The sequence below is a fragment of the Microtus oregoni genome, unplaced genomic scaffold, assembly GCF_018167655.1.
Source record: "Microtus oregoni isolate MIOR12 unplaced genomic scaffold, Mior012 000005F_ref0000423, whole genome shotgun sequence".
NCBI classification, from domain to species: Eukaryota; Metazoa; Chordata; class Mammalia; order Rodentia; family Cricetidae; genus Microtus; species Microtus oregoni.
In genome coordinates, this window is record NW_024543064.1 from 24,723,737 (window position 1) to 24,750,994 (window position 27,258).

Genomic DNA, 27,258 nt, shown 5'->3' on the forward strand with positions numbered 1-27,258 from the left:
TTTAAAAGAATACAGTTTCCGTGTAATTATTTCGGGGCATAAGCTAGCCGTGCGGGGCGGCCGGGTGCCGGTGACGCAGCCCCGCCACTCCCTCAGCAGAGTGGCTAGCCAGGCGGCCGTGATTCGGGGTGGCAGGAACACAGCCCGCCGTTCCTATTACTACAACGCACTATGGAGGCAACTATAACCAGGGATTTAAGACACCAGTGCTGATGGGAATGTGGGGAAAGAGAGGCCCTTATACATTGATGGTGGGGATGCAATAACTTAGGATAAGCACTGGAAATCAGTACAGACGTTCCTTTTACAAACTAAAAATAAAGCTACCATATGATACAGTTATGGCATCCATGACGAGTCTTTGCCCAAAGGATGACAAGGCAGCCTTCTGCAGAACCACTTGTACATCTGTGTGTAATACAGCACTGTTTACAACAGTCAAGCTATGGGGCCAGCCTAGGTACCCATGAACACATGTATGGATAAAGAAAATGTGGCATACATCCATAATAGGGTCATTTATTGGGTCATAAAGATGAATGAAATTGGTGGAACTGTGTGGTTTGACTGGGAAGATGGCTCAGTCAATACAGTGTGTGCCATGCAAGCATGAGGACTTGAGTTTGAACCGCAGCATCCACATCAGCACCCACGCATGGGGTGCACATACAATCCCAGCTCTGGAGAGGCTGTGGCAGGTGGCTCGCTGGGGCTTTATGGCCAGTCAGCCTATATTCTATTTTGCAAGTCTCATGTGTTAGTGCATTCAAAAAACAGGGTACACAGCTCCTGAGGAAGAACACCCAAGGTTGACCTTTGGCCTCTATGTGCATGCGCAAACATGCATGTACACCAAATACACATATGCACCTAAACACACATAAACGGGTGGAACTGGGGGTTTGAGTATTAAATAAAATACCCCAGGTCAGGAGACAAATATTCCATTTTCTCTCATATGTAGAACCCAGATTTTACAAACACACACTCACACCACTATGAAAAAATGGAAGTATAAGGGGTTCTGGGAAGAAAGAGAATAACAGTAAAAGATTTTGGGAGGCGAATATGGTTCAAGTATATGATGCCTGGGTATGAAAATATCATTATGAAATCTACTCCTTCGTACATGAATATACATTAATGAAGAAAAAAAAAATGAAACTTTGGAAGAGAGTTCTCTCGAGAAGGAGCCTGAAGCGTAACCAGGGAGAGATAGATTATTTGTGTGCAGAACCAGTTTAAGCTCAGCTAAGATAACCAAGGTCACAGACTTGGTACTGGGAGCAAGTGGTCACGTTTTAAAGCACGCATCTCAGGGGTCCTTAGTTGAAAGACGGGTGTGTGGAGGTTAGGGGCTTAGCTGAGGCTCCGTTCAGGCCAGGAGCCCTCAGTTAAGGGGGATGGAGATGGGTCAAGACTCCTCAGCTGAAGTGTCATGTAGACAGGGCAGGAGCCCTCCGCTCAAAGCCTGCACAACATACATGAGAGCCTTTGGAGGAGTATGTAGTCCAGAGATCTTTTCAGAAGTCCTTAATGGATCCAGTTACCGCATCAACAATGTCCCCATGCCTCTCCCAGCTGGGTTACTCCTGCCAAGGAGTCAGACCCCAGCCGCCACTCTGCCTGGGGTACTCCTGGGCTCTCAGACAGCAGTAGGATCGATTTCCAAGTTGCTGCCGTCTCATTCAGGAATGCACCACTTATACTCTGAGTTCATAAAGGTGAGGTAAGGAGGAGGCTTTGGAGTAATTGGCATGCTTTATTGGGGTGTTATGTCATCGCTGTTATTAATCATCATTAACAGTCTTAAAATACGCCTATTAATGATCTCAACACAAAAGCACGGTGCAGGTCTTAGCCAAGAGCAGCACAATTGCCTATTAATGAGATGTAAATTTCCCAAGGAAGTGACAGAGATGTACAGGATCCACCTTCTAAACTAACGTAATAAAGATAATAATAATAATAATAGTGTCTAATCTGAAGATATTAGTGTTAATTTGGATTCCAGCACTGTCTTTAAACAGACCACGAGAAGCAGAAATCATTTGTACAGCTCAAGCCAAGAAGCCCTAATCCACACTATTAACGAAGAATGGATTATTCTTCCCCCAATAACACGAACCATCCTCTTTGCTGAGGCTGTGTTAAGCACTCTCCGCTGCGTATTTCCTTGTACTTAGAATTTATGTCTCTCTTATTTTTAAGACGAATCTGAGCCACCTCATGGAACTAATTCCAATACAGAACAGAGTTCAAAAACTAAAAACACATCAGAACTAGTTAAACAGGGCAGAGAAGACAACATCCCCAGGCCCTCTTGATAAACTAGTGCATCTGAGCTCGGCAATCTCCAAGCTCCAGGAACGAGGTAGCGGCTGCAGCAGTAACTACCTGCTGGTTACTGGTTATTAACTCCTATTATTAGGCAGGTCCAGGCTTGGATCTGCGGATCCAGTGTCCTGGGCAGGCGCCCAGACCTGCCTGTGGGTAGGACAACACCTCAGGTGCCTATGGTCACAGTGGGAGGCACCTACCTTCATAGCTGGCACGGAAACCCTGGGCACTGACTGCATAGTCGCTGATGAGGCTCAGGGACAAGGTGCTGGCCGCGCTGACTATGGTGGCCGGTAGCTGAAAGCCGGTGAGTCTGAAAAACAAAGACGTTTGAATGAGAAGAATGACCTCATCAGGAAACTGCACATCTCTTAAGGATCCCTTAAGTACCTGCTAGAGGCACAGGAGAGCTCTAAATACGAGCAGTATCAGAGCTGGAATATGGCCAGTGTGTTGAAGGCTTGGTCCTCAGGGTGGTGCTCCAAGAGGTCAAAGAACTTTTAGGTTGGTGTGCTTGCCAGTCTTAGGTCAACTTGACACACTAACTAGGGTTATCTGAAAGGAGGGAACTTCAATTGAGGAAACACATCCGTAAAATCCAGCTGTAAGGCATTTTCTTAATTAGTGATTGATGGGGAGGGCCCCCCCAGCCCAATATGGAGGGGCCATCCCTTTGTTGGAGTTCCTGGGTTCTATAACAAAGCAGGCTGAGCCAGCCAGAAGAGCAAGTCAGTAAGCAGCACCATTCCATGGCCTCTGTATCAGCTCCTGCCTCCAGGCTCTGGCCCTGTCTAAGTTCCTGTATTGACTTCCTTTGATGGTGAACAGCCATAGGCAAGTGTAAACCAAATAAACCCTTTCCTCCCCAACTTGTTTCACTGCAGCAATAGGAAACCCTAACTAAGACAGAGGTGGAGCCTGGTGGGAAGAAAGTGGATGATTGGCTGCGCTTTCAAAGGGGAATGTTAGGGCTCTACCCCTGCCCCCATCAATCTAATGGCTTCGCACAGATTAGGCAACACTCTACCATTGATCCATACCTCGTGTGTGTGTGTGTGTGTGTGTGTGTGTGTGTGTGTGCGCGTGCGCGCCCGCCCGTGCACACGCTTCCTGCCTGTCATAAGATGAACAGCTTGCCCCCAGCTACCATAGGCTTCCTTACTGCCAGCCCCCCGATCAACAGGAACACAACTGGCCATGGACGGAAATGTCTAAAACTATGAACCCAAATCCACTTTCCCTTCCTAAGGTGACTCTTTCAGACATGTTATCACAGTAAGGAGAAGCTGGCTGACAATTGAGGGATGGGAAAGAAGCCCAAACTGCAGGTAGGGGGAGAAAGTTCAAGGGCAAAGTGACCCCCAGCAGAAGAAGACTGGAAACTGTTTTCTGATACAGAAAAACAAAGGGGCAATTCCTCAAAGCCATGGCCTGGATCCTGAGTGGGAGGCCTGCCTCCCGTGCTGGTGGTTTGTGGTTTGTTTTTTTCTTTCGTTCTTTTCTAGTTTCATCTCCTAGTGTCTCTTTCTGGCTGATGTCCTTTGAAGGCCTGAGTGAATTCTACGATGGATTTACAAACTGCTGGCTGCCCTCAGACAAGATCTGTTCACATACTGAGAAAAACACATCCGACTCCTAGGAGCAGGGTGTGGGTGTCTCCTATGACTGTTTGTTCTTAAAAAGGAACAGCTACCATCTTATAGAAATAAGTGCTTGTTAATATAAAAAGAAGAAAGCAGAGCAGATAAAGGACCCAACGCCATCTAGCAATCATCACTCTTGACAGTTGACATTCAAAAGAGATGCGAGGATGACCAGAGGAGACCCATAATTCCATGAGATGACTTCACACGAACTGGATCGTGCTGGGCATGCTTTGAATAGAAAAAAATGTTTATGTTTTATTCCTAGAATTTACATAAAAATCTCAGGCAAAAACAGGGGCATTGTTGAGCCTCAGGTGATACGTCTTTAGCGTTGAGTCATTTTTAAAGTCTTCTAAGGCTTAAAATATGACATTGGACACACATAGTGAGACTTGTCTTACAATACCTACCACTCAGGAGCTAAGAGAGGAGGATCACACATTCTGAGCCAGCCTGGGCTACCTAGTGAGACTATCTCAAAAACAAGAAAATATTTATGTACTTACATTATTTATCTATGAGTACTGGACACCAGGGACACATTTAGGACACATTTTCCCATCAATGGTCATCCGTGCATGACAGCTCCCACCAGAGACCTGACTGTGCACAGACTGGCGTGAAACTGCTCTGTCTTTTGTTCATCTTTGCCCTCCAGCCCCTTGCTGAGACTCACCCTGCCTCCTCCCATCCCCATGAAGGCACTGGGAGAGGATTCAAAGTTCAGCTTTGCCCTCGCTTTTAGGTAGCCTGGATGTCTGTAGATTCTCAGCATTATTCAGTAGCCACCATCGCTACACATCATCTGGACCCTCAAGGAGTCCCATGAAAAGCTTTAGGCTCCAGCGAGTTAAAGAACATATCGGTAAACAGCAATTGTAAAAAGTCCCATGCTGGATGAAACCCTTAACCCTCCCACCATCACAATCTTGTAAGATCAATAATAACTCAAAGGAAACTCGATAGAATGGGAAGGGTGATTGGGAGGGGAGAAAATATGTCTCAGTGTATATCTACAAGCATAAAGACATCTAACAAAGCCTCCCTACCCCACTCCATATCTACATTGCCAACACACATACACACTTATGCATACACTTGTGTATGCACACACATACACACATGCACATGCAGGCATTATGCATGCACATACACACATACACATGTTCATGTACACAAATGCACACACATACACACATACATACACATGCGCACACACATGTCCACACACTTACACACACATGTACACACGGGTATGTATGCATGCACATGCATGCACATATATACATACACACATGCACACACAACTATGTATGCATGCACACACATGTACACATGCATACATGCACACACATGCAAACACAGGTATGCATGCATGTACACACATACACACGTTCATGCACACACATACACACATACATACATGTGCATACACACTCAGTCTTTCTTTTTTATCACCTATATTACAAGGTAACAAAGTTTTAGAAGCCCGTTATCAGGAGGAAGGCTCTTCTCAGAGGGACTTGCTAAAAGAACTTCTTTTATTTCTTCCTGTCCATCATTCTTCCCGGGAGCAATCCACAGCATGGAGTTCTGATTTGTGCCCACTTTCCCACCAACCACTTCCAGGGACTGGTGTGGAGAGGAGGGTAGAGCTGACATCAGCCTAGCAGGGACACCCTGAGTCCTTCTATGTGGTTTGAGCCATAGCTTCTGAAAGCTTTTTATGTTTGGACTTAAATCAGCGCAACAGAAGCTTTGGACCGCAGCAGTCTTTTATCTTAGCAGAGCAAATGATATCACCACACAGAGATAAACAAAGCTGAGGAGTAGGCCAGGAGACAGAGGCCTGACCACAGAGCTGCGAGGCCCGTACGCCAGCCAGGTGGAGAGACCTCACTCCTCGGTGCCCCCTTACATAAGCCAGTATCTCTTCTTCTTTCTTTCCGTTTGTTTGGTCTCAAGCTAGTTTGACCCGGGCTTCTGTCTCTTAAAATTGATCAAGTACAGTCACAGCATGGTACCCAGCGGCCTTAAATGTCAACTGGGTGAACTCCATGAAAATTACAAGCCTGTGTGCGTGACAAAAGCAATGGTAAAGGGTGAAGAGAACCCAAACTGGGAGATTATGCAGACCACATGTGACTAGAAGGAGCGCTTCCAAGTCAGTATGTGAGAACGAAAAGGCAATGGACACGGACACACAAACCCTGAAGGACCATCACGATGTGGAAAACAGGGCTGGCTGGAGAGGCAGCTGAGAGGGAAGGCACTGGTCCCGAATGCACACGCATCCTGAGTTCTAGTTCCACATCCCATGTTGGAAAGGGAAAAGGGCTGGGCATGGCTGGCATATGCTTGTAAGCCCAGCAATGGGGAGGAAGAGATAGGTGAATCCCTGGGACTCATTGGCCAGCCAGCCTAGTCTATGCGGTGAACTGTGGGCCAGTGAGAGACCTTGTTCCAAAAACAGATGTAGCGGGGCTAGGGACATGGCTCTGTGGGTAACGTGCTTGCTGCTGCGCAAGTTTGAGGACCTGAATGCAGATCCCCAGCACCCCTGAGAAAGCTGGGTACCGCTGATTGTGTCTATAATTCCAGTGTTAGGAGGCAGAGGCAAGAGGATCTAGGGGTTTGCTGGTCAGCCAGTCTAGCCAATCAGTGTGCCCCAGGTTCGGTGAGACCCTATCTGAACAATAAAGTAGAGGGAGTGGAGAGGCAGCTCAGCAATTAGGAGCCCTGGCTACTCTTGGAGAGGATGCAAGTTCAATTCCCAGCACCCACATGGTGGCTCACAACTAAGTGTCTGTAACCCCAGTTACAGAGGCTGTGACACTCTCTTCTGTGCCCAGTGTGCAGACATATAAAACACGCACACAGTGAAATAAAAATAATAAGAGTTTAAAATTTTTTAAAAGGTGTAATGGCAAATGCTAGAGGAAGACACTTGGTACCAACCTCTGACCTCCACATGCACACACATAGCATGCACATCCACATGTACACACACATGTGTCCTACATGCAGGAACATACACCTCACAGGACACGGAAGGAACGACTGGAAAGATAGTGGATGGCACCTGAGGATGCCATCCAAGACTCTCTTGAGCTCTGCATGCATGTGTTCACACATATATGTGCAACTGCACCCCTCAAATCTGCACACCACAGAGAGACAGAAACAGACAGACACACACGCCCTGAAAACTTAAAAAAAAAAAAAAAGAAACTATGAAAATCAAATCTAGAAACTCACTCTTCAATTCAGCTTATGAGACTGGCAAATATCTAGAGTTGGCAAGGGTTAAGGAAACCCAGTTTTGCAGTTATTACAATAAAAGCCATGACTGAAGAAGGCACATTCTCTACAAATTAAATGAAAATGATCAGTTACCTCAAAAGCACACATTCCCATACCTTTGCCAATTCGATTAACCTTACAATGATTATGCAAATTGAACTTGGTAGCCTTAAAACTCTCTGAAAGGGGGAGGGCTGGAGAGACGTCTCAGTGGTGAAAAACCGGATGGCCCTATGGTACTTCCAGAAGACCAGCGTTCGGTTTCTAGCCCCCACTCAGGAGGCTCATAACTGCCTGTAACTTCAGCTCCAAGGGATCCAACACCCTCTTCTGACTTCTATGGGCGTCCTCCGACACATGGCATAGACTCACACAGATACACTCATACGTATAAATAAAATAATAAATCTTTTTAAAAAGGAAATTCCTTAAAAGGAAATATCCAAAACTAGATAGATTCACTATAGAATTCCACTAACTGTATCAAGACAAAATAACCCCAGTTCAACTAGACACAATCTCTTCCAGACAATGTAAAGGGGTAAAACCCTTCCAAACTCCTCTGATAAGGCCAGTATTAGCCTGAAACCAAAGATAGCACAAATAACAAAAATCAAAGACCAACAACACCCCCATGCATATCCGCCCCCTAAGCAAACTATGAGCAAAGGCAATTCCACAGCACAGAAGAGTAATTGCTACCACGACCAAAGTGGGGTACTCTAAGAAGATAAAGCCATTTCAACATTTGAGAACAAGTTATTAGCACTACCATACTGGCTGGCTAAAAGCAAAAATTCCTTTGGCCATATCAACTGAGGCAGAAACAGCATTTGACAAAAATTCAACATCTATATCTGTTTGAATGACATATATTCACAAATAAAGGGAAACTTTTTTCAACTTTGTAAAAACCATTTGCAACATGCACAGTCAATGCCATTCAATGGGGAAAAACTGAATGCTTTTCCCTGAGACTGAAAACGAGGTAAGGATAGAACAGTCCAATTAGACAATAGCAAAATAAAGGAAGATACTTACCAAAACAGATACATAGATGGCAAATAAGTATGAAAAGGTGATGACTATCTTAGCAATTTATGGAAATGCGAAATTAAGGCTCACTGACAGGGAGCCTGCTCTGTGCTGTTATCCTAAGCCAATACAATTCTTAAGTGTGTTCTAAATAGTTTTCTTATACCCATGACTAAGTGTGGTTCTCGCACCTCGCCTAAGAAACTACTTTCAGCAGCAGGTGGTGACAGTTACCTAGATCTGCAACTGGTCAAAAGGCAGAGAGCGAATGACTTCCGTGTGCCCTACCCCAGCTGACACCTCTCGCAGCACAGCCCCCACACCTGCAGCTTAGGGCAACTCTCCAAAGAATGAGCAGTGTCTTCTGCACAAGACAGGAAGGCTGCACCCTGTCTCAGCCGTATGACTGCCTAAGAAAGACCTGCATGATGACACCATCAGCTGGCATGCCAACGTGGAAGAAAGAAAATCACAAGGCCTCCCTCTTGGAGAAAGAGTTGCAGGCAATCAAAGGCTGCGAAGGGAGGGAGAACCAGTGTTCCCCAGGGATGAGCCACTTGGTAGGTTAGCCAATCCCAAGGGGTCAGCCCTAAACACATGTACATATGAGCAACACTAAAGAGACATAGGGTGTGTATGTGTGTATACATGCATACATATTTATGTGTACATATAGATATATATATATCAATAATAATTGAAGAAGAGGTCATGAATTTGAAAGAGAGAGGAGAGACACAAGAAGGCTTAGAACAGGGAGAAAGAAGGGTGAAAATGATGTAAGTACTCACATGTGAAATTCTTAGAATAAAAACAAAAAGACCCAATGAGATATTGGCGCCTATGTATTTACACAACTAAAATAAGACCATGGCTTATGGAGTACTGGGAACATAAAAAATATACAGTTACTCTGAAAAGAATTCAGCAGTTTCTAAAAAGAAAGCACTCTCATACAGTAGTTACACCAGGCAGCAATCGCACCCCTGGATATTTACCTTGGAGACATGAACTTATATCCACACAGAAACCTGTGTGTGGCTGTCCACAGGAGTTTCCTTCATAATGGACCAATTCTGGAAACAGCCCTAACGCCCTACAGTAATAGAGACCTGGTTAAACAGACTGTGGTGCCACCCCATAGAATGTTCCCCAGCAGCAGAAGGGAATGAAAAACTGAGACGTGGAGCCCATTGGGTAAACCTCCATTGTCTCGGGCTCAGTGGGGAAGAAAGTGACCCTCGGAAGATCAGAAAACATGAGATTCCAAAGTGTAGCTCTCCTCTTGTGGTGGAGGGGAACTAACTGACTCTGCTACCCAAGTCCTATCCTCATGGGTCTTGGTTACCACTTCCTCCCAGTGATTCCAGTCTCTGGCAACTGAGTCTCATGTACCCAAGCTGGTCTCAAACTCTTTAAGTACCAAGTGTGATCTTGAACTCAAGATCCTCCTGCCTCCGCCTCCCAAGTGCTGGGATTACAGGAGTACAACGTGGGCTGCGTGCAGCATTCTTGAAGTGGCCGAATTTGTGGGATGGAGAAACAGATGGTAGGAGGAAGAGGGTGGGGTGACCAAGAAAGGGGAGGCACCGGGCAATTTTTGTGTGATGGAGCAGGGCTGCATCTTGGTAGCTTGGGAGGGTTACAGAATCGATTGTCATAAAAACGACACTGCAGTGTTACTGGTGGGTTCTCTGTGGACCAGTCTTTCCAGGTTCTTGGCATCTTGCTCAAAGAACTGACAAAGTACAAACAAACAGTAAAGCAGGAAGGGAGTTTGTTCAGAAGCGAAGTGGGGCCCTGGGCAGATGGGCTGCAGGAGAGCAGTAGGCGCTGGGTGACAATTGCAAGGACCTAGTTACTTTCCTTGGGAATCCGGGAGAAGGGTTTGTGGCTATGAGTGAGGTATAGGTGATTTCCTGTTTTGGTTGGCAGGCTTGGATTATATAAGCGCTTGTTAAGCGTGTATGGATTTCCCATGATGCACTTCTTTAATCATGTGCTTGCTATAAGATGACAAACGAAATAATCCCTAAAAGTCCACTCAGAGGACACAGTTTTCCTTACCGTGTATTCCAAACCAGCCTAGATTGGATCAGCTACGCCCCCTAGTGTTGAGTTTGGTCACAAAGGCGCAGTTACGAGAGGCTGTTTTGTGTGCTCAAGGTAGGTGACATCCCAAGGATTGCTTGGAAAGGAAGCAATTGTGTGTACAGGTTAAGCCCAACCTAAGTGTAGGGATATCTTAGGGTCCCAGGTCCCTAAGGCATCCCTACATTTGCCTGCCTCAGAAGTATATACACCTGTTGCCTGAGCATCCGCTGGCTTTCATTTTACACCAGACAGGTAAGATGTAAGCAATGCAGACATCTGAGGGCCTCTCTGTCCTATCTTTGCAACTTCCTAAGAGGTCATGATGGTACTAGTGGCTTTCTTTTTGTTGTTGTTGCTCTAGTAAAACACCCTGACAAGCACCACATAAGGGAACAAGGATGTATTCAGATTCACTGCAGGGGAGTCAAGACAGCAGGAGCTTGAAGCAGCTTTTCCCACTGCACCCATAATCAGGAAGCGGAGCGCAACGGATGAATGGTCAGCCCACGGAATGGCACCGCCCACAGTGGACATGTCTTCCCACTTCAACACTGTAAACAAGACAGTTCCTACAGGTGTATGCAAAAGCTCATTTCCCAGCAGACGGTGGATTTTGTCCGGTCAATGGTTAATACTAACCAGCACAGTAATTATTTCAAAATTAAAACTTAAAGAATTATATATGTGGCTCACATTCTATCACTGAATCTTTCATTGGATCGGATCTAAAATTAGTCTCTCTGGATTGGATCTTGAACTTGTAGTTGATTCTTGTCGGGCCCATGCTTGTCCTTCCTTCTCTGAGAGTACCATCTGGGCTCTGACTGGAAAGGGACGGTCCCAGACACAGCCAAAGTCACTCATCTCCACTCACTTGGACTTTAGTTTCTTGTAGACTTTTCTCATGCACCAGAAACTCTGCCTCACCCTCAATGCTGGCATCTGCTGGTGAGAGATTTCTGCTGGATTTTCACCACCAGTGAGGCTCAGCCACTAACTGGCTCTGATCTCCCGGCTCCACCCCTATGGCTCCTGTTGTTTCTTCAAATCAGCCCAGTTCACAGCAGCTGCTACAGATCCCTTGAATGATGCTGCTGGGTCCATTTTAGAGACTCAGCCTGGGTGGAGCCTTGTCCTTCAGTGACAAACAGTGAGACTTTTTTTATTTTAATGGCACACAGAAAACAGTTGTTATGAATCAATGTGAAATGTCCTCCACAGGCACCTGTACTTGAATATTTGGTTTCCAATGTGGGGGTTTGGAAGAAAATGGCCCCCAAAGGGAGTGACACTGTTAGGAGGTATAGCCTTGTTGGAATGGGTGTGGCCTTGTTGGAGGAAGACTTCACTGTAGAGGCAGGTTTTGGGGTCTCATATATGCTTAAGCCATGCCCAGTTAGAGAGTCCACTTGCTGCTGCCTGCAAGTCAAGATGTGGACTCTCGGCTCCTCACCAACACCACGTCTGCCTGCACACCGCCATGATGATAATGGACTAAACCTCTGAAAATGTAAGCCACCCCGATGAAATGTTTCCCTTTGTAAAAGTTGTCATGGTCATGGTGCCTCTTCACAGCAATGGAAATCCTAACTACGATAGCCCCCAACACGTATGTTGCCTGTGAAGGTTACTAGAACCTTTGGGACACAGGGCCCAGCTGTGACAGGTAACCCCAGGCTTCTGGAGCCAGCCTTTGAAGGTTACAACCTAGCCCCACTTCTGGTGCTGCTTCCTGATCTACCAAGGTATGAGGAGTTCAGCCATGCTCTCCCACTACCGTGGACTCGGCCATGCCTTTCTCACTCTGATGGACTGTGTTCCTTTTAAAATCCTAAATTGAAATGAATCCTCCTCGCCCTCAAGTTTCTGCTGTGCTGTGGTATCTGGCTACCACAATTAGAAAAGTCACCAACACCGTGGGGAACTTCCAGACCACCAGGATTCTTGTGCAGGTGCCTTTGGGAATGGCATTCCTCCACTGTGCGGAAACTGTGAATGTTGGTCCCCGAGTTAGCTGCACAGTGCTCCTGTCCTGTCCCTGCAGGTTCCTAGACCCTAGCTCCTCAGTAGTTCATTGACACAAGCTGAGAATAGCTAATGTACACTGTCAACAAACAATTACAGCTTTATCACTTGCAATATATGGAACTGCAGCTTGCTAGGCATTTCCTCTAATCGGGTATTTACCAGTGCTCTGCTGCTTCCCAGGGATGGTAGATAATTCTAGCGTGGAGCACTCAAAGGCACTAACGCTGGAGCGGGGGAGAGTTAAAGCTCCGATAACAGGATACATAAAGTATCCTTTTCCCTCTTCCTCTACTTCCCCATCCCCTCTGAGGTCAGTTCTGGACTAGCTGCTGACCCTGAGGCCAGGGACGCCATTGTGTTGCCTACTGGAAAGAGGGGATCAGAGCTGTGGTCTCTCTAATCTCTGCCCTAAGTTAAAGACCACATTAAAAGGCTGAGAGGGTCCTTCATCAGCAGAAGCCACAGGTAGAAGAGGCACATGTCACTGCTGGGATCAGTCCTGGAGACTCTAAAACGCACTGCGGGTTCTACAGGTGAGCATGGCCAGACTTGCAAACTAAGTCCCTGTTTCCATTTATGGCACCTACTCTCTCTCACTTCCTCAAACCCTTACACAGTCCTGTCCAGAGTAACCGAGAGCCTCGGAAACTGGTAATTTCCCGGCCTCCAAACACTCCTAGTTCAGAACCCACCACAGCTTTCGGCAGTGGAAGAGCAGAATCCCTGATAAAAAGCCACACATCGGCCTGACTCATTCCCACTGTATTTTCTGCTCCAAACCCTTCCCGTCTCTGATCCGTCCCATCTTCTTTGGCCAGGGGCATTTCAAGGGTTGGGAGCAACAGTCTGTCCATGGCATAGGCCATAAGGGAGAACAGTTGTTATTGAGCATTTTAAGACATAATGAAAACGACTTTAAGATTCCACTTACTACCATGCATGCACAAACCAAATGATGCCACTGTGCTCTTCCCGAGTCGCTCTGGTCCCCATTCCTGTACACCACTGGCTTCCGTTCCTTCAGGGTCCACATCCCTGTCTCAAGATACTTGGATATGCTGCCCCCTTCTCAGATGCTCTCTTACCCCCATCTCACCTCACAGCTGTTAGCTAACGAACTCTTCTACGTCATCCCAGAATCTCAGCATTACTCCTGGACACAGCATCTGGACTTTTCAGACTCTATTCTATATGCATAGGTCCCTGCGGAAGTCTGTGGACTTCTCCACCAGGCATCCTTGAATTTCTCTGTTTTCCTTCCAGGCCCAGGGGAGTGAAGCCTTGCATAGGTATGGCCTGGCTGTGACCTGGGCTTTAATTGTTGAAGTATAGGGAGCTGGGAGCATGCTACATCCTGGAGGGAGCTCTTTTTTTTGTGCCAAATTCCCCTCTGGTCCTTGCTGTGGCAGTACTGGACCTTAGTCCCCTAGGATCCCTAGATTGTTCCATGAAACAGAAAGCTAAGAAGCACTTTCCAGAAGACACGGCTAGAAAGAAGTGAGCTTCGGTGAACTGAGCCATTGGGGTGGGGAGGTCTGTTGGCGTAATGCCAAATGGAGCTGTAGTATTACCAAGTTCAGTGTGGTCAACAGATCAAGAGAGACTGGAAACAGAGTCTGGAGTCAGGCAGCGTGGCTCTTGTCCGTAATCCTCGCACTTAGAAGGCGAGGGCAAGATGACCGTTTCGAGTTCAGAGCGCCAGTGCCACATGGTGAATTAAGGCCAGCCTGGGCTACAGGGTGAGAAACCATCTCAAACATCCGAAAGGAAGAGGACAGGGTGACTGTCGTACGTGCCACACGGGGAGTCACTGGAGTCTATGGGAAGCAGAGGGCTCAAGAAGGGTGGGGCCGAGACCTTTATTGTGGCTCACAGTGAAGGACAGGCAAGTGAGACAAAAGCTTGCTGGGTCACACACTCCACAGGCATGATGCGGGCGGTGGGATCCAAGCCCTGGGGTTTCACTTGAGAGCGTAGCAGACTAAGCAGCTGGCTTTGGGATGGCTGCCTTGATAAAAAAGCACGGCTCTGGTTTTTCTGTCTGACATCAGCAAGCCTTGCCCCTCCCACCCAAGATGTCAAAACATCAGAAAACCAAAAGATATGATTAATGGCCACATCGTAACCTGACCTCTCCTGACCCAAATCTCATTTTCTTCTAAGCACTAACCCCGGGCATCAGAAGATGCTTAGTGCGGTTGTTTTATTCGGGTCAGGTCTTCCTGAGCAGACTGAAGATGCTAGGAGTATTCTGTCAACTCTGCAGGGAGGCTTTCTGGATGGATGGACGGATGGGTGGGTGGGTGGATGGATGGATGGATGGATGGTGGATGGATGGATGGATGAATGGATGTGTGGATGGACGGAAGGATCTACTATCTGCGTTTCTATGGGCAGTCACAAAGTCTCACAAGTGTCTGTCCTAGAGGTATGGCCAGCTGGATGGTGAGACCCTCAGATGTGGGCTTGCTAGAAATTCCCCTATCCATGAGGTCAGAGACACAAGTATCTGGGAGTTTACCAACCAATTAGGCTAGCCAAATCCCTACTTTCCAGGTAAAAACAAAAACAAACAACAACAAAAAAAAACAACAAAAAAACAAGGCAGAGAACAGGTGAGGAAGATGCCCGAGGTTTACCTCTGACCTTGATGGAGTAAGGCTGATATCTGAGAATGACCCCTGCCATGGAGTGGGCTGAGACATCACGACAAAACAGTCTTGAATATGGTCTTCCCCAAAATACTCAAGAAAGAGAGACTTTATAAAATATGTCATGAAGTGAGGTCAGAAGAAAGTGTTTGGAGAGAAGAGAGAAAGTCAGGAAGTCTGCTGGAAGATAGGGTTGCTACAAGTTTAGGGGGCAATTGAAGCGATGGTTATTGCTCAATATGGGAAGGCTGGGGAGGAACTAGTACCTAGCAGAGCTGCTCCCCAGCACAAGTGGCAGGGTGTTCACTAATTAAACAGAGACTTGGGGCCGCTGGCCCAGGACTTTTCAGAACCACACAGAAACAAAATATTTCTGAGGCTTTTAATAAACTAAAATAGGGACCCAGGGAGATCAGTCAGTCAGTAAAGCGCTGGCCTTGCAAACATGAGAACCTGAGCTGCATCCCCTAGAACCCACAAAAAAGAAATAAATCAAGCATGGTGGCACACACTCACAGTCCCAATGCTGGGGAGATGGGGCCGACAGGCCTGGGGTTTACCAGCCAGTTAGCCTAGCCCAGTCCATGAGTTGCAGGCAGAAAGCCCAGGTCTCAAGAAACAGGAAACAGGTAAAGAACAGCTTAGAAAGATGTCTGAGGCTTATCTCTGACCTCTTCATGCATGTACAAACGTGTTCATGTAAATGCACGCACGCGCGCGCGCACACACACACACACACACACACACATGGCCCTCGCAAACTTTTCAGGAAGGAATGGATCCTAGGCAATAGCTTCCAAACTCTACTGATTACTGAACTCTTCGTACATGCTGTGCATTGGGGTTCTGTGGAATCCTCTCTGGGGACATGATGTGCCCAAGGAAGCCAGGTCAGGGGCTCTAGGCCATTGCTACACTGGCCACGAAAAGGTTGCCGCTCGGAATCTTGGGAATCTTGAATCCAGAGCACCTGTTTGGAGATCTCAGGCCCTGGCAATAAAGGCCTTTGTCTGAGGGCCATCTATGCACATCACTCCTCATAACTTAAAGAGTCCAACTAATATAGAATTATCTAGGAGTAAACAGTAATATAGCCAATCGGGTCTTTATTGAATGGGTCTTATTTAAGCCTCTTAGCACATCAAACAATAATATCCAGAAAAGTCATGTCAATTGACCTTGGGAATAAAAGAGCAAATGCAGGCAAATCTGTCGGACTGAGAGGCTGGGCAAATAGTGTTTTGATTTCCCAGCAGTTCCACACCAGACAGCAGCCACTAGTTAGATACATAAACCATTCAGCTAAAAACAGAACTATCATTACGGGTATCATCTAGTAATTTGCAGGTAATTGATGGACATTAGTTATAATTGCACACAATACACAGACCCCCTCCTGCACCCCTAGAGACTCAGATTCTCCCTGGAAATCCCCATCTGCATTTCATCAAGAGCTTCCCAAACTGGGAAACTTAGGGAAAAAAATCGGGCTTCCTGTGTATTTCAGTGAAACCTCTTGGAAATGACAGACCCAGAGAAAGCAAGCCATAGAGGCTAGGGAATTTCTACATCAGCCAGGAGACCACTAGCACTATTGATCGTGGGGTCCTTAAAATCTCAAATGATTACAAGGGAGAGCAGCTGAGTCTGGGTCTGGCGGTGCCACAAGAGCTGAAGACTCTGATACTGCTGTTTGATGTACTGAGAAATTTAAACTCCCATTTTCTCAGGGTGAGCTGGCACTGGCCCGGTTCCTGCTGAAAAGGCAATTGAACCCCCCGAAGACTTTCTTCCAGTGGGACCCAGTCTCTCCAGAAGACATCTCCTGGTTCTAGAAAGCTCTGTGGTCAGCTACATGGTGCATCTGTCTGGAGAGTCCAGGATGCAAACACTAGGCATGCTTGGATGCGGGTGACGGCAGCTTCCGAGCCCCTGTGCACTCTTCTAGGCTGTGTACTGACTTCCGAGCCAAGAACCAGAGTCAGAAAATGCCCACCTGCTGAGGGCTAAAAATAGGGAAGCAGTGGTGTTCATGCAGAATGCAAATGCACCAAGCACAGGGACTTTCAGAGCAGGGGTGTGTTCCAGAATCCTGCAGCTCCTAGGCCTGCCAACCGCATACCCAGGTCATGGTGCAGAATGCCATTCAGGGGTGTGAGCAGATTTCCCCGGGAAGGTGAACAAATCAGACCCCAAACAAAATTGAGCTGTGGCTCCCAACCCTTATGACCAGGCCTCCCAGGGTGAAGCTGGGAATTTACAAAGACTCTGGGATAGTGTATGTCCCAATCAGTATTTGGGTACTGCCAATCAGCACTTCTCTTGAGAGTTGAAAAAAGAGGGCTGGCGGATGGTGGGGAGTACAGCCTCATCAAAAAGTTATGTTCCATCACATAATGTATCTTTGCAGAGCTGTGGACTTGGGCTTTGCTATGACACGGAATAGATGTCGTGGGATATTGGGTGGAAGAGGGTAGGAGGCTGGCAGTCTCCAATTCAGTTCCAAGAGTGGAGATTCTGAGCAACAAGGACATTCCTTCCACTAGTCAGTCAGTCAGTCTCTCTCTCTCTCTCTCTCTCTCTCTCTCTCTCTCTCTGTGTGTGTGTGTGTGTGTGTGTGTGTGTGTGTGTGTTAGGCATGGATACAAGTTTGTATGTGCATACATGTGTGCAGTATTCGATCGGTTGCATACGTGAATGCACACATGTGGAAGTCAGATGTTGACATTGGCTGTCTTCCTCTAATACTCTCCACCATAGTCAAAACCATTTACACTGAATTAGTGTGTAAGGAGAGGCAAGTGCATGCCATAGGTGCACACATGGAGGTCAGAGGACAACATACAGGAGTCAGCTTCCTCTTTCCACCATGTAGATCCCGGGGAACGAACTCAGGTCATCAGACTTGGTGGCAAGCGCCTTTGTTCATTGAGTCATCCCACTAACCCTCCACCATAGTTGTGAGACAAGGTCTCTCACTCAAGCTGAGACTCACTAACTTGGCAAGGTGAGCTGGCCAGGAGTACTCCGGTCACTGTCTCCGCAGTGTGGGGATCAGGCATGACAACCACGCTCAGGGTTTCTTCACATGGGTGCTCAGCCCTTGCATGACAAGCACTTTACTGACTGAGCCGTTCACCAGACTCAAGTCATAGTTACTAAGAATGCAAATGAAATCTTTCATCTTTTAATTTGTATTTATTTTAGCTGCTATAAAGTTGTTCACACACACACTCACACTGTTATCTGGTTCTAACTATTTAGTATGTAAGGCTAATAGACTCCTCTTTTGACCCATGGAGCACATGGGACAATGGCAGGGGCATTATTGGTACCTTGGATGAAGACGACTTAGGAACGTTTGCACTGGTGTTCTAAAGGCTCTGAGAAGTCCTGCCGCAAGGATAAACACACAGTTAAAACAGCAGACCCTAGCCGGGCGGTGGTGGCGCACGTCTTTAATCCCAGCACTCGGGAGGCAGAGGCAGGCGGATCTCTGTGAGTTCGAGACCAGCCTGGTCTACAAGAGCTAGTTCCAGGACAGGCTCCAAAACCACATAGAAACCTTGTCTCGAAAAATCAAAAAAAAAAAAAAAAAAAACAGCAGACCCTGTAGGGCTTTGGCATCAACAGTCGTATTTCTGGCATCAGCTTGGGAAGGCTAAGCAAGAAATTGCCTGGGATTTGCTCTATGATCTGATAGAGTCGAGAAAAAGGCCCGAAGCCGACCTATTCCCATCGGTAACATTTAGTAATTTTTGCTCGTAGTCATTCATGCAACAAAAATTCACTGTGCGCCTGATTAAATGTCATGTTCTATGCTTGCTTCTGAGGGTAGATATTCACAAGCCGTCAGTGTCCCTCCAGGAGTGCATCCTCAAAAGGAAGCATTTACAGGGCCGGGGAGCCAGCATAGGGGGTGAAGTGCTCCCCAAGCAACAAGACCTGAATTTGATCCTCAGCACCCACATACACACACCAGTATGGTCCTGTGCCTATAATCCCAGGATTGAGAAGGTGAGGACAGAAGGATTTCTAAAATCACTGGCCAGCCAACCTAGCCAATCAGCAAGCTCCAGATACAATAAGACACCCTGTCTGAAAAACTAAAGTGAGGAGCAATAGAGGAAGACACCCAATGGTGACTTCTGTCCTCCACACATGTACACCTGGGCTTGGGCAGTCACACAGACATGCATAACACACACACACACACACACATCACATACATAAGTGTATCCAAAAACCAGCCACTTCCCAACAGCACATTCTCATCTCCCTGGACCAGCCCAGCCCAGCTCTCTCCTCTGTCATTGCCATCGCCTCCCAAGAAGTCTCCTTATTTCCTCATCTGTGTATCTACAACCATGCTCATCGCGGTAGCCGGTTGCACCATCTGAAGTCAGCACGCCACTTCCCTGCTCAGAACTTTCAAGGCCTTCCCTCTGGTTTGGAATAAAAGTACAGGTCTTGATAATGCCCTAAAGGTCTCTCTTATCCCTCCATCCCCCTCTCCTTCCCTCCTCCATGTCACAGCAGCCTCCCTTTGCTCCCACGCAAACCTCCAAGGGCCGTGGCAGCCACTCAAACACACTGGGGCAGTATCTGCTGCAGGCTCTCACATTTGCTCCCCACAGCTCTCTGCAGCCACCTTCCCCAGCTGTGTGCAGCTGCGTTCCTTATCTTCTACGAGTGCGGGTCTTGGCTTGCACATCACCTGTACCAAGGTTATCAGATTTGGTGACGAGTGCCCCACTTAATTACCCGTCTCCTTGGCTCTCATCTTTACTTGTGCATCCACTTTACCAATAAGAACATACTTCTGTGAGGGAGGAGACTCACCATTGGCTTAACCGGCAGCACTAAGAACAGTGCTGGGCACACCGACAGTTGCCGACTAGTTTCTTTACTGTTGAGGACTCCACCATCGTGCCACCCAGGGAGTGCGGTGTTAGGTGGACCCAGGGGGCCTGACCTCGCCAGTCTGCATTGATCTAACAGGGTCGGATCAGGCTACCATCTAAACGGCATGAGGAGCCACAGCACGAAAGGGAGGACACTTCAAGCCGAGGGATGGTGCACGGGGGAAGGGGAGAGAAGAGAGCCCAACTTCTGTGTAATTTATGAAATTGTTCCACAACCCATGACAGGAGAACAAATGGCTACAACCAGCTGTTCGTCCTCATTTGTTTACCATGACTGCTTAATTACCGGCCTCCCCAAGAGAGGGGATCAGTTTTTGTGGAGCCTCCTGGCAGATGTAGACATTATTTCCTTCCACGGGAGCCTGAAAAACTGACCCAACATCTGGGACAGAACCTGAGGCACAAAAGCCGTGAGAGAAGAATGGGGAATGGGGAAGAGAGCTTTGACAAAGAGGGGGCATTGTGGTCCAGAAGCCTGCTACCTTTGCATCTGCTTTCCCGAAATCACACCCAGGGAGCATCTCTCGCTAGAGAAAGGGAGATGCTCTTTACCAGGGCTGCCACTGAACCGTGCATCACTCCCAGGAGCTCCCTGGGACAGGTAAAAACTAGTGATGCTCTTGGATGGCCCAGCCTAGGATCTCCACTGTCCAGAAGAGCTCTGGGGGATGAGGATGTATCTCAGTGGCAAAGCACTTGTCCCCGTGTACATGGTCCTGAATTCAATCCTTAGCGCTAAGGAGAGCAAGCAGAACAGAAGAGTTCTACGGTTTTCTTCCCCATGAGCCAGAGAGTCTCATGCAGCACTGGGTGTCCAAACACTAGTGAATGGCCAGGGTGTGGCTGAAGCCAACCTGGGGACAGGAACATGTGGAATCTCTGGTGCTCTAGAACTCAAGATGCTGAGAGAAGGTAGTGGTCTGTACAGAGAGAGTAGAACAGACCACTCCATCATCTGAACTTGGACCACAAGGTTCTTCTTGCTGGTTTCCGGTATAACAAGCCTTTCTCTGTCCCACCAGCCAACTCCCAAATCATGACATGAAGATTTTATTATGAAAACTCAGCCTTAGCTTAGGCTTGTTCCTAAATAGTTCTACCTTAAATTAACCCATATCTATCAAGCTACTTTCTTTTACATGGCTCCATTACCTTTACTCTGTACTTCTCATCCTGCTTCCTCAGCATCTGGCTGGCTACTACCCCTTTCTTCCTAGAGTTCTCTCTGTCTGAAAGCCCCGCCTACACCTCCTGCCTAGCTATTGGCCATTCAGCTTTTTATTACACCAATCACAACAAAGCATTTTCACACAGTGTACAAATATTCCACAGCACACCAGAGCTTGTTCTGAGAGATGTTCTTGGTCCACAAAGGCTGAGCCTCCTTCATAAGCTACCACTGGGCAGGTCCGTGAGAATGATGGCAGGAAGGACTAAGTCAGAGGCCAGGCCTTACCAAGTAAGAAGCATCTTCATGCAGCAGCCTAGCCATAAAAAGGATGAGCAGCAATACTGCTTGTGCCTGCCCACCTTCCTGCTTGCCCGTGAGGACCCTGACCTCGCTCCTGTCACCGCTGCTGCCATCCCTCACTGACATCAAAACTTGGCTTCTGCAGTCTTCCACTGATGACTGACGGCTCTCCGGGAATCCTCCAAGCTGTCCACGGCAGGTCGGGACTGCTGAAGTATCCAGTCTCGAGAGCCAGCAACCATGAGGGATTTGGCCTCTGTCGCATGCAGACAGGCATCTCTAGATCACCCATTTAGAGTTCACCAAGTAGCTAGGCTAGTTGCCAGAGTCTCCAAGGAATCTTCCTGCCTCCACTTCCCCTGAACTGAGATTACAAGTGAGCCTTTGTGGGGCCCAGATTTTTGTTTAGGTTCTGGAGATCAAGCCTGGGTCTCTGGACTTACATTTACTGACTGAGCCATCTTCCCAGACCTTACACTCCAACTTTATGAGGCCCAGGGTGCTGAGAAGTTTAGTGAGTCATTATTCTGGCCTGTCTGTGAGGGTGTCTCTGGATGAGGCTAGTACTTGAATCAATAGACTGAGTAAGCACATTGCCTTCCCCAGAGCGAGCGGGCCTCGTTTGATCTATAAAAGGCTAACTAGAACAAAAGGCTGAGGAAAAAAGAAGTCACCTGTGGACTCTCTTCAGCCAGGACACGAGTTCCCCTTCCTCGCTCCAGATTGAGCCATGGTCTGACCTTCACAGCACCCAGGTCTCCAGGGTTCCCAGCTTTCCAGCTACAGATCTTGGGATGGTATGGCATTCATAGCCTCATGAATCACGTTAAAACGAACCTCATAATGGTTCCAGCTCTCAGGACGTGTGACACAGCCCATTCGCATGTATTAACCACGTAGATTACCCAGCTGCCTCTGCTTGACAATAAAAACTCTGTTCCAAACAAGGACGTGGTCCTTCTGTCTGCCTTAGTGTGTGCCATGCCTAAAACAGAGCCTGGCACACAGTATTTGCTCAGGAAACACAAGGGAAACAGACTTAATGATAAAGAATTATAAAAATAGTGCTTCAAGAACCAAGTCAATGACGGAACCTGCTCGGTGGGGGCGGGTTAGAGCGGACCAAGATCAACAGAGTCAGTAACTAGGAGAATGTGGGGTCTCCTTCCAGAGCAGCATCTGTGGATCCAAAGGAGAAGGAAGTGGCCTGCGAAGCCACTGAGGTCAGACTGCTCTCTAAGGAGTGGCTTTGAAAGGTGGGTCGCAGGGAAACTGCTCTTCAACCAAAGTTGCTTTGGTCTCCTAATTGGAACATGCTCATTCTTGCTTTTCTCTCCTGCCCATCCCTTCCAGTGGCTTCTCTCGGGGCACACACCATTAATCATCTCTCATTACTTTATTTCTTTTTTTTTTTAATAGAATAAGCAAGTTCATGGGTGTCCGATATCCATTCTCTTGGCAGGATAATAATTGACACCGTAAGTGACCTCATTAATCAGCAGGGACAATTAGAAGGGTCTAAGTGGAGGACAATTTGCTGGGTAGCCTGTCTGGGAAAGAAAGAAAGGTCAGCGCATCTCAGAGTTGGACCAGGACACTTCTCTGGGTCACTGAGTGCTCGCTCATTAGTCCACTTTCTTGAATCCTTTCAAGACAAGGTGGGCATAGGGACAAGAAAGTTCCAGAGAAAGGTTAGCGTGTAGGGAGACAAGGAGACTCAGCATGGGCCCATTGTTATGACAGGGTTCTAGCACCCAGGAGAGGAGGCCAGCTCCCTCCCTTCCCTCTTTGTACCTTTGCCTTGTTCAAGTGATTTCTGAAGAGGCCAAGGGAGAAACAGCTTTGGTAGATAAACTTCTTAAGGCAGAGGCCACCTCTGGAGAGTCTTCTCTGATAGTCTCTGCAGAAGCCCTTACCACCTGCAGTGCTTTGTAATTGTATAAATTATGGATAGGGCAAAATTGCTTTCTATAAGAAATTATTTATGGGCCAGCAAGAGGGTTCAGCAGGTAAAGGCAATGGCTACCAAGGCCAATGACCTGAGTTCAATCCCCATATGGTTGAAGGAGAGAACCTTACCCCTGCAAGTTGTCCTCTGAGCTCCACATGTATGCCATACCATGTGTACACATGTACACAAGCACCAACACTTGGAATACACATACACACACATTCAATCCAATGTAATAAAGTGTTTGGGGTGGGTTTTTTTTTTTTTTTTTTTTTTTTTGGTTTTTCAAGACAGGGTTTCTCTGTAGCTTTGGAGCCTGTCCTGGAACTAACTCTTGTAGACCAGGCTGGTCTCAAACTCAAGAGATCTGCCTGCCTCTGCCTCCCAAGTGCTGGGATTAAAGGCGTGTGCCATCATGGCCCAGCATAAAATGCTTTAAAATACATTGTTTTTAGTTTATTTTTGTGTGTGTGCACAAGCATGAACACACATTACATGAAAGCCATTGGTTGACATCACATGTTTTCTTCAAGGGCTCTCTACTTTAATTGCTCTTGAGACTGTCTCTCCCTGAGCCCAGAGTTCACTGATTTGGCTAGACTGCCTGGCCAGCAAATCCCAGGGACTCCTGTCTCTGCCTCCCCAACTCTAGAATTCCAAACGCGCGCTCTCTCTCTCTCTCTCTCTCTCTCTCTCTCTCTCTCTCTCTCTCTCTCTCTCTCATACATGGGTTCTGGAGATTGAACTTGGGTCTTCATGCTTGTGAGGTAGCCACTTTAGCAACTGCGCTGCCTCCCCAGCCCTCACGCCATCAGACTGAGGAACGGAGGAAGGGGATGGTCTTTTCACATGTCATATCCGGAAATGGGTAAGGCACACTGGCTGCTTTATGCCTCACATAAAGCCATGAGGCACCCCTTGCATGACCAAGAGCCAGATCCAAAAAGTTCTATCCAGCAGCAATCTAGAGGACTTGCATTAAAAGCAGGTAAAAGCAAACTGTGGTCTCTACTTCCTAAACACAAAAGAGAGAAGCCCTTTCCAAACAAGCCATTATCTGGGAGCTGTGGTCGACTCTGTGAGGCTTGGGGCTCTGAAAAGGCTTGGGAGGCCTTAGGACTCTTCTCTAGGGCTGTCCCCAAGGAAAGACTGATGGTTCCCCATCTCTCCCTGCATTTATCTTCTACATGTTTTTGTTTCTAAGTCACAAAACACAGAAAAGGAGGGGCAGAAACATAGTTTGCACCTGTGTATCCAAAACCTGCCAAGAAAATGAGCGTCACAACCCAGTGGGGAACCCTGGGTAGCTCGCTCTCTCTCTCTCTCTCTCTCTCTCTCTCTCTCTCTCTCTCTCTCTCTCTCTCCTGTTGGCATGGTGACACGACCCTGCCTGTGTTTGCTGTTTCTCCTCCCCTCAGTCATCGGCTCTTAGTTCAAACACACAGGATCAATTCACAAACAAGGACAAAGCCAGTCGCCAGTTGGCGGCCAGCTCTGCAAACCTCTGGAACGTCAGTTTCCTCTGTGTCACAGTAATCCACTAGATCTAGACTTTTCCCCATCCTTCCCCAAGTCCGGACTGTGTCTGCCACCTCAGCCACCCTTTGTAATCTCCCTCCTCACTTTCTCCTGGAGGCCTCACCTGAGTGATACCCCCTAGGCAGTGCCAACCCCGCCCCCCCCCCCCCCACACACACACTCCTGTGTGCTCTACCTCTGCCACCCCTGGCTTTGTGCCCCTCCAGACTTCACTATTGATTTGCTTCCTTCATGGTCTGCCTCAAAACCTGGAGTTTTCCAAGATCCAAAACGGCCTACTTCAATTCTGGGTCCTAAAGACCAGGCTGAAAGCTTGGAAAGGAGGGGGTGCTTGAAGAACGCTTGGAAGGCTTGGAGTTTGGTGTCACAGTTAAGGAAACTGTTGGGCTTTTTGGTTTTCAGTTGTGTGTGTGTGTGTGTGTGTGTGTGTGCAGGTGCACAAATGCAGGCACCCATATGTGTGTGTGTGTGTGTGTGTGTGTGTGTGCACATGACTGTGGTAGCCAGAGGCCAAGACTGGGGAGCGTCCTCCTCAGTTGTTCCCCACCTTAGTTTCGAACCTGGCACTCACTGATACAGTTAGTCTGGCTGGCCGGCAAAGCCCCAGGAGCATTCTGTCTCTGCTCCCCCAGTGCTGGGTGACAATGGCAGCATGCCAACACCCTCCTCTTTTATGAGAGTTTTAGGAACCAGACTCAGTTTGTTGTTCTTATTGGCTGAGCCATGTCTCTGGTAAAATGTTTGGTTTGGGATCTTACTCAGCTAGGTGGCCTTCGGTAAAGTCCTTCACATTGGCTGCTATGGCCCATGGCCAGTTAGAAAGGTTAATAATGGCTTAGAGCTTCTAGACTGCTAAGATGACCCAGTGACTCAGCACCCATTAAAATGTTGAGAATGGTACCTGGGACATGGAGTGTCTCAACAGCTAAGAGTCACTCCTACCGGAGGCTCAGCTTCAAGAACCAAGGGTCACTTGGGTTGGGTTTTCAATGAGGCTTGGCTAGGGAATCTGGATATAAGTGAGTTTATCTGAGAGCTGAGCTCAGGAAACACAAGGAAGAGCCTCTGAGCTCCCTTTTATGACATTAGAGAACATTAGCTCTAACCACTGAGCTACAGATGGGGTGGACCTGGCAAGTGTTCTATACTCCCACTATCAATTGAGTGGCTAAGGTATGAGTCTGGAGGGCTAATGCCCAACAGGACCTTCAAGGAGGCCCTACCTTGCTTAGTACCTGGCTTGTTCCAAACGCCATGGGCCCCTTGCTGGGTTTCTGTTCCCCAAATGGGCACCCTAGAGATACAATGCTGGAAAATACTGGAGGAAACCAACTCCAGGAGGCTGATGGCTGTCGGGAAGCTCCCCATCTCCCTTCTAGACCCTGAAACTCGAAACCTGAGCCTCCTTCACCTCTTCCTGATGTCATTGTCGGCATCCTTCCTGGGGAGAACCTGGCTGAGCAATGCCTAGCACACGGGCAGGACCCACAGCAGCCACAGCTCATTAAATTGATTTATGGCTTGGTCTCTACCCTCCCAGCAGGCGGTTCGGAGGCTGGGCCAGTGGTGTGGGCACAGACTGGATCCAGCTGCTGATTCCAGCGCTCCACTCCCTGCACCCCGGCTCCTAGCCACTGCTTCTCCTTCTCTGTCCTCCCTTCCACACCCCCTTCCTTGCGTGTCCTAGTGCACACAATTAGGCTGTGTTTATCAAGCCGTGGGATCCCGCACTGCTCACCTCCGCTCTGCTTCCCATAGATTTCCCTGCTAGGCCCGCAGAGATCATAAAAACAACAACCCACCTTGTCACGCGAGCTTATTTACTAACTCGGCCATAAATAATCACGGTGATTTGCATATTACTATTCAGCTTTTTATAGCACCACACATCTGAACACTGGCAGGCAAGCTGGGGGTGGAGGTGGGGCCAGGAGGTGAGCCATGCTCCGGGCAGGCAATGGCATTGGCCCCAGTAGCTCCAGTTCCCTCTTCGAACCCACAATGCCTGGCAGTCCTTACTTGCCTGGGCCTGAAAATAGAGAGAGAACCACAGTGGCATGGGGAGTATGTGACAGAAAAAGTCAATCCCTATCACCTGGTTGGGGACAGACACGGGTACAGGTGTAGCTGAGGGTGATAACTCCGAGACAGCCAGTAACAAGGCACAGTGTTTGAGCTATGGAGCCACTCACCCTCCTATCCTGCATTGTTTAGAAGCCAGCGGGAGCTGATGCTCACACTCTCCAATCAGACAGACCCCCCTGCCCCTGCCATT

At 47.8% G+C, this 27,258-nt stretch overlaps 1 protein-coding gene across 4 annotated transcripts in view; it reads right to left on the reverse strand.

The window, feature by feature from the left end:
- Csmd2 (CUB and Sushi multiple domains 2) overlaps positions 1 to 27,258 on the reverse strand; it is a 560,352-nt gene that overhangs the window by 438,338 nt on the left and 94,756 nt on the right. For all 4 annotated transcript variants that reach the window (XM_041651748.1, XM_041651747.1, XM_041651746.1 and 1 more), the window contains exon 3: positions 2,541 to 2,653. In XM_041651748.1, the coding sequence (XP_041507682.1) occupies positions 2,541 to 2,653 (113 nt within the window). The remainder of the gene's footprint in view (positions 1 to 2,540; positions 2,654 to 27,258) is intronic.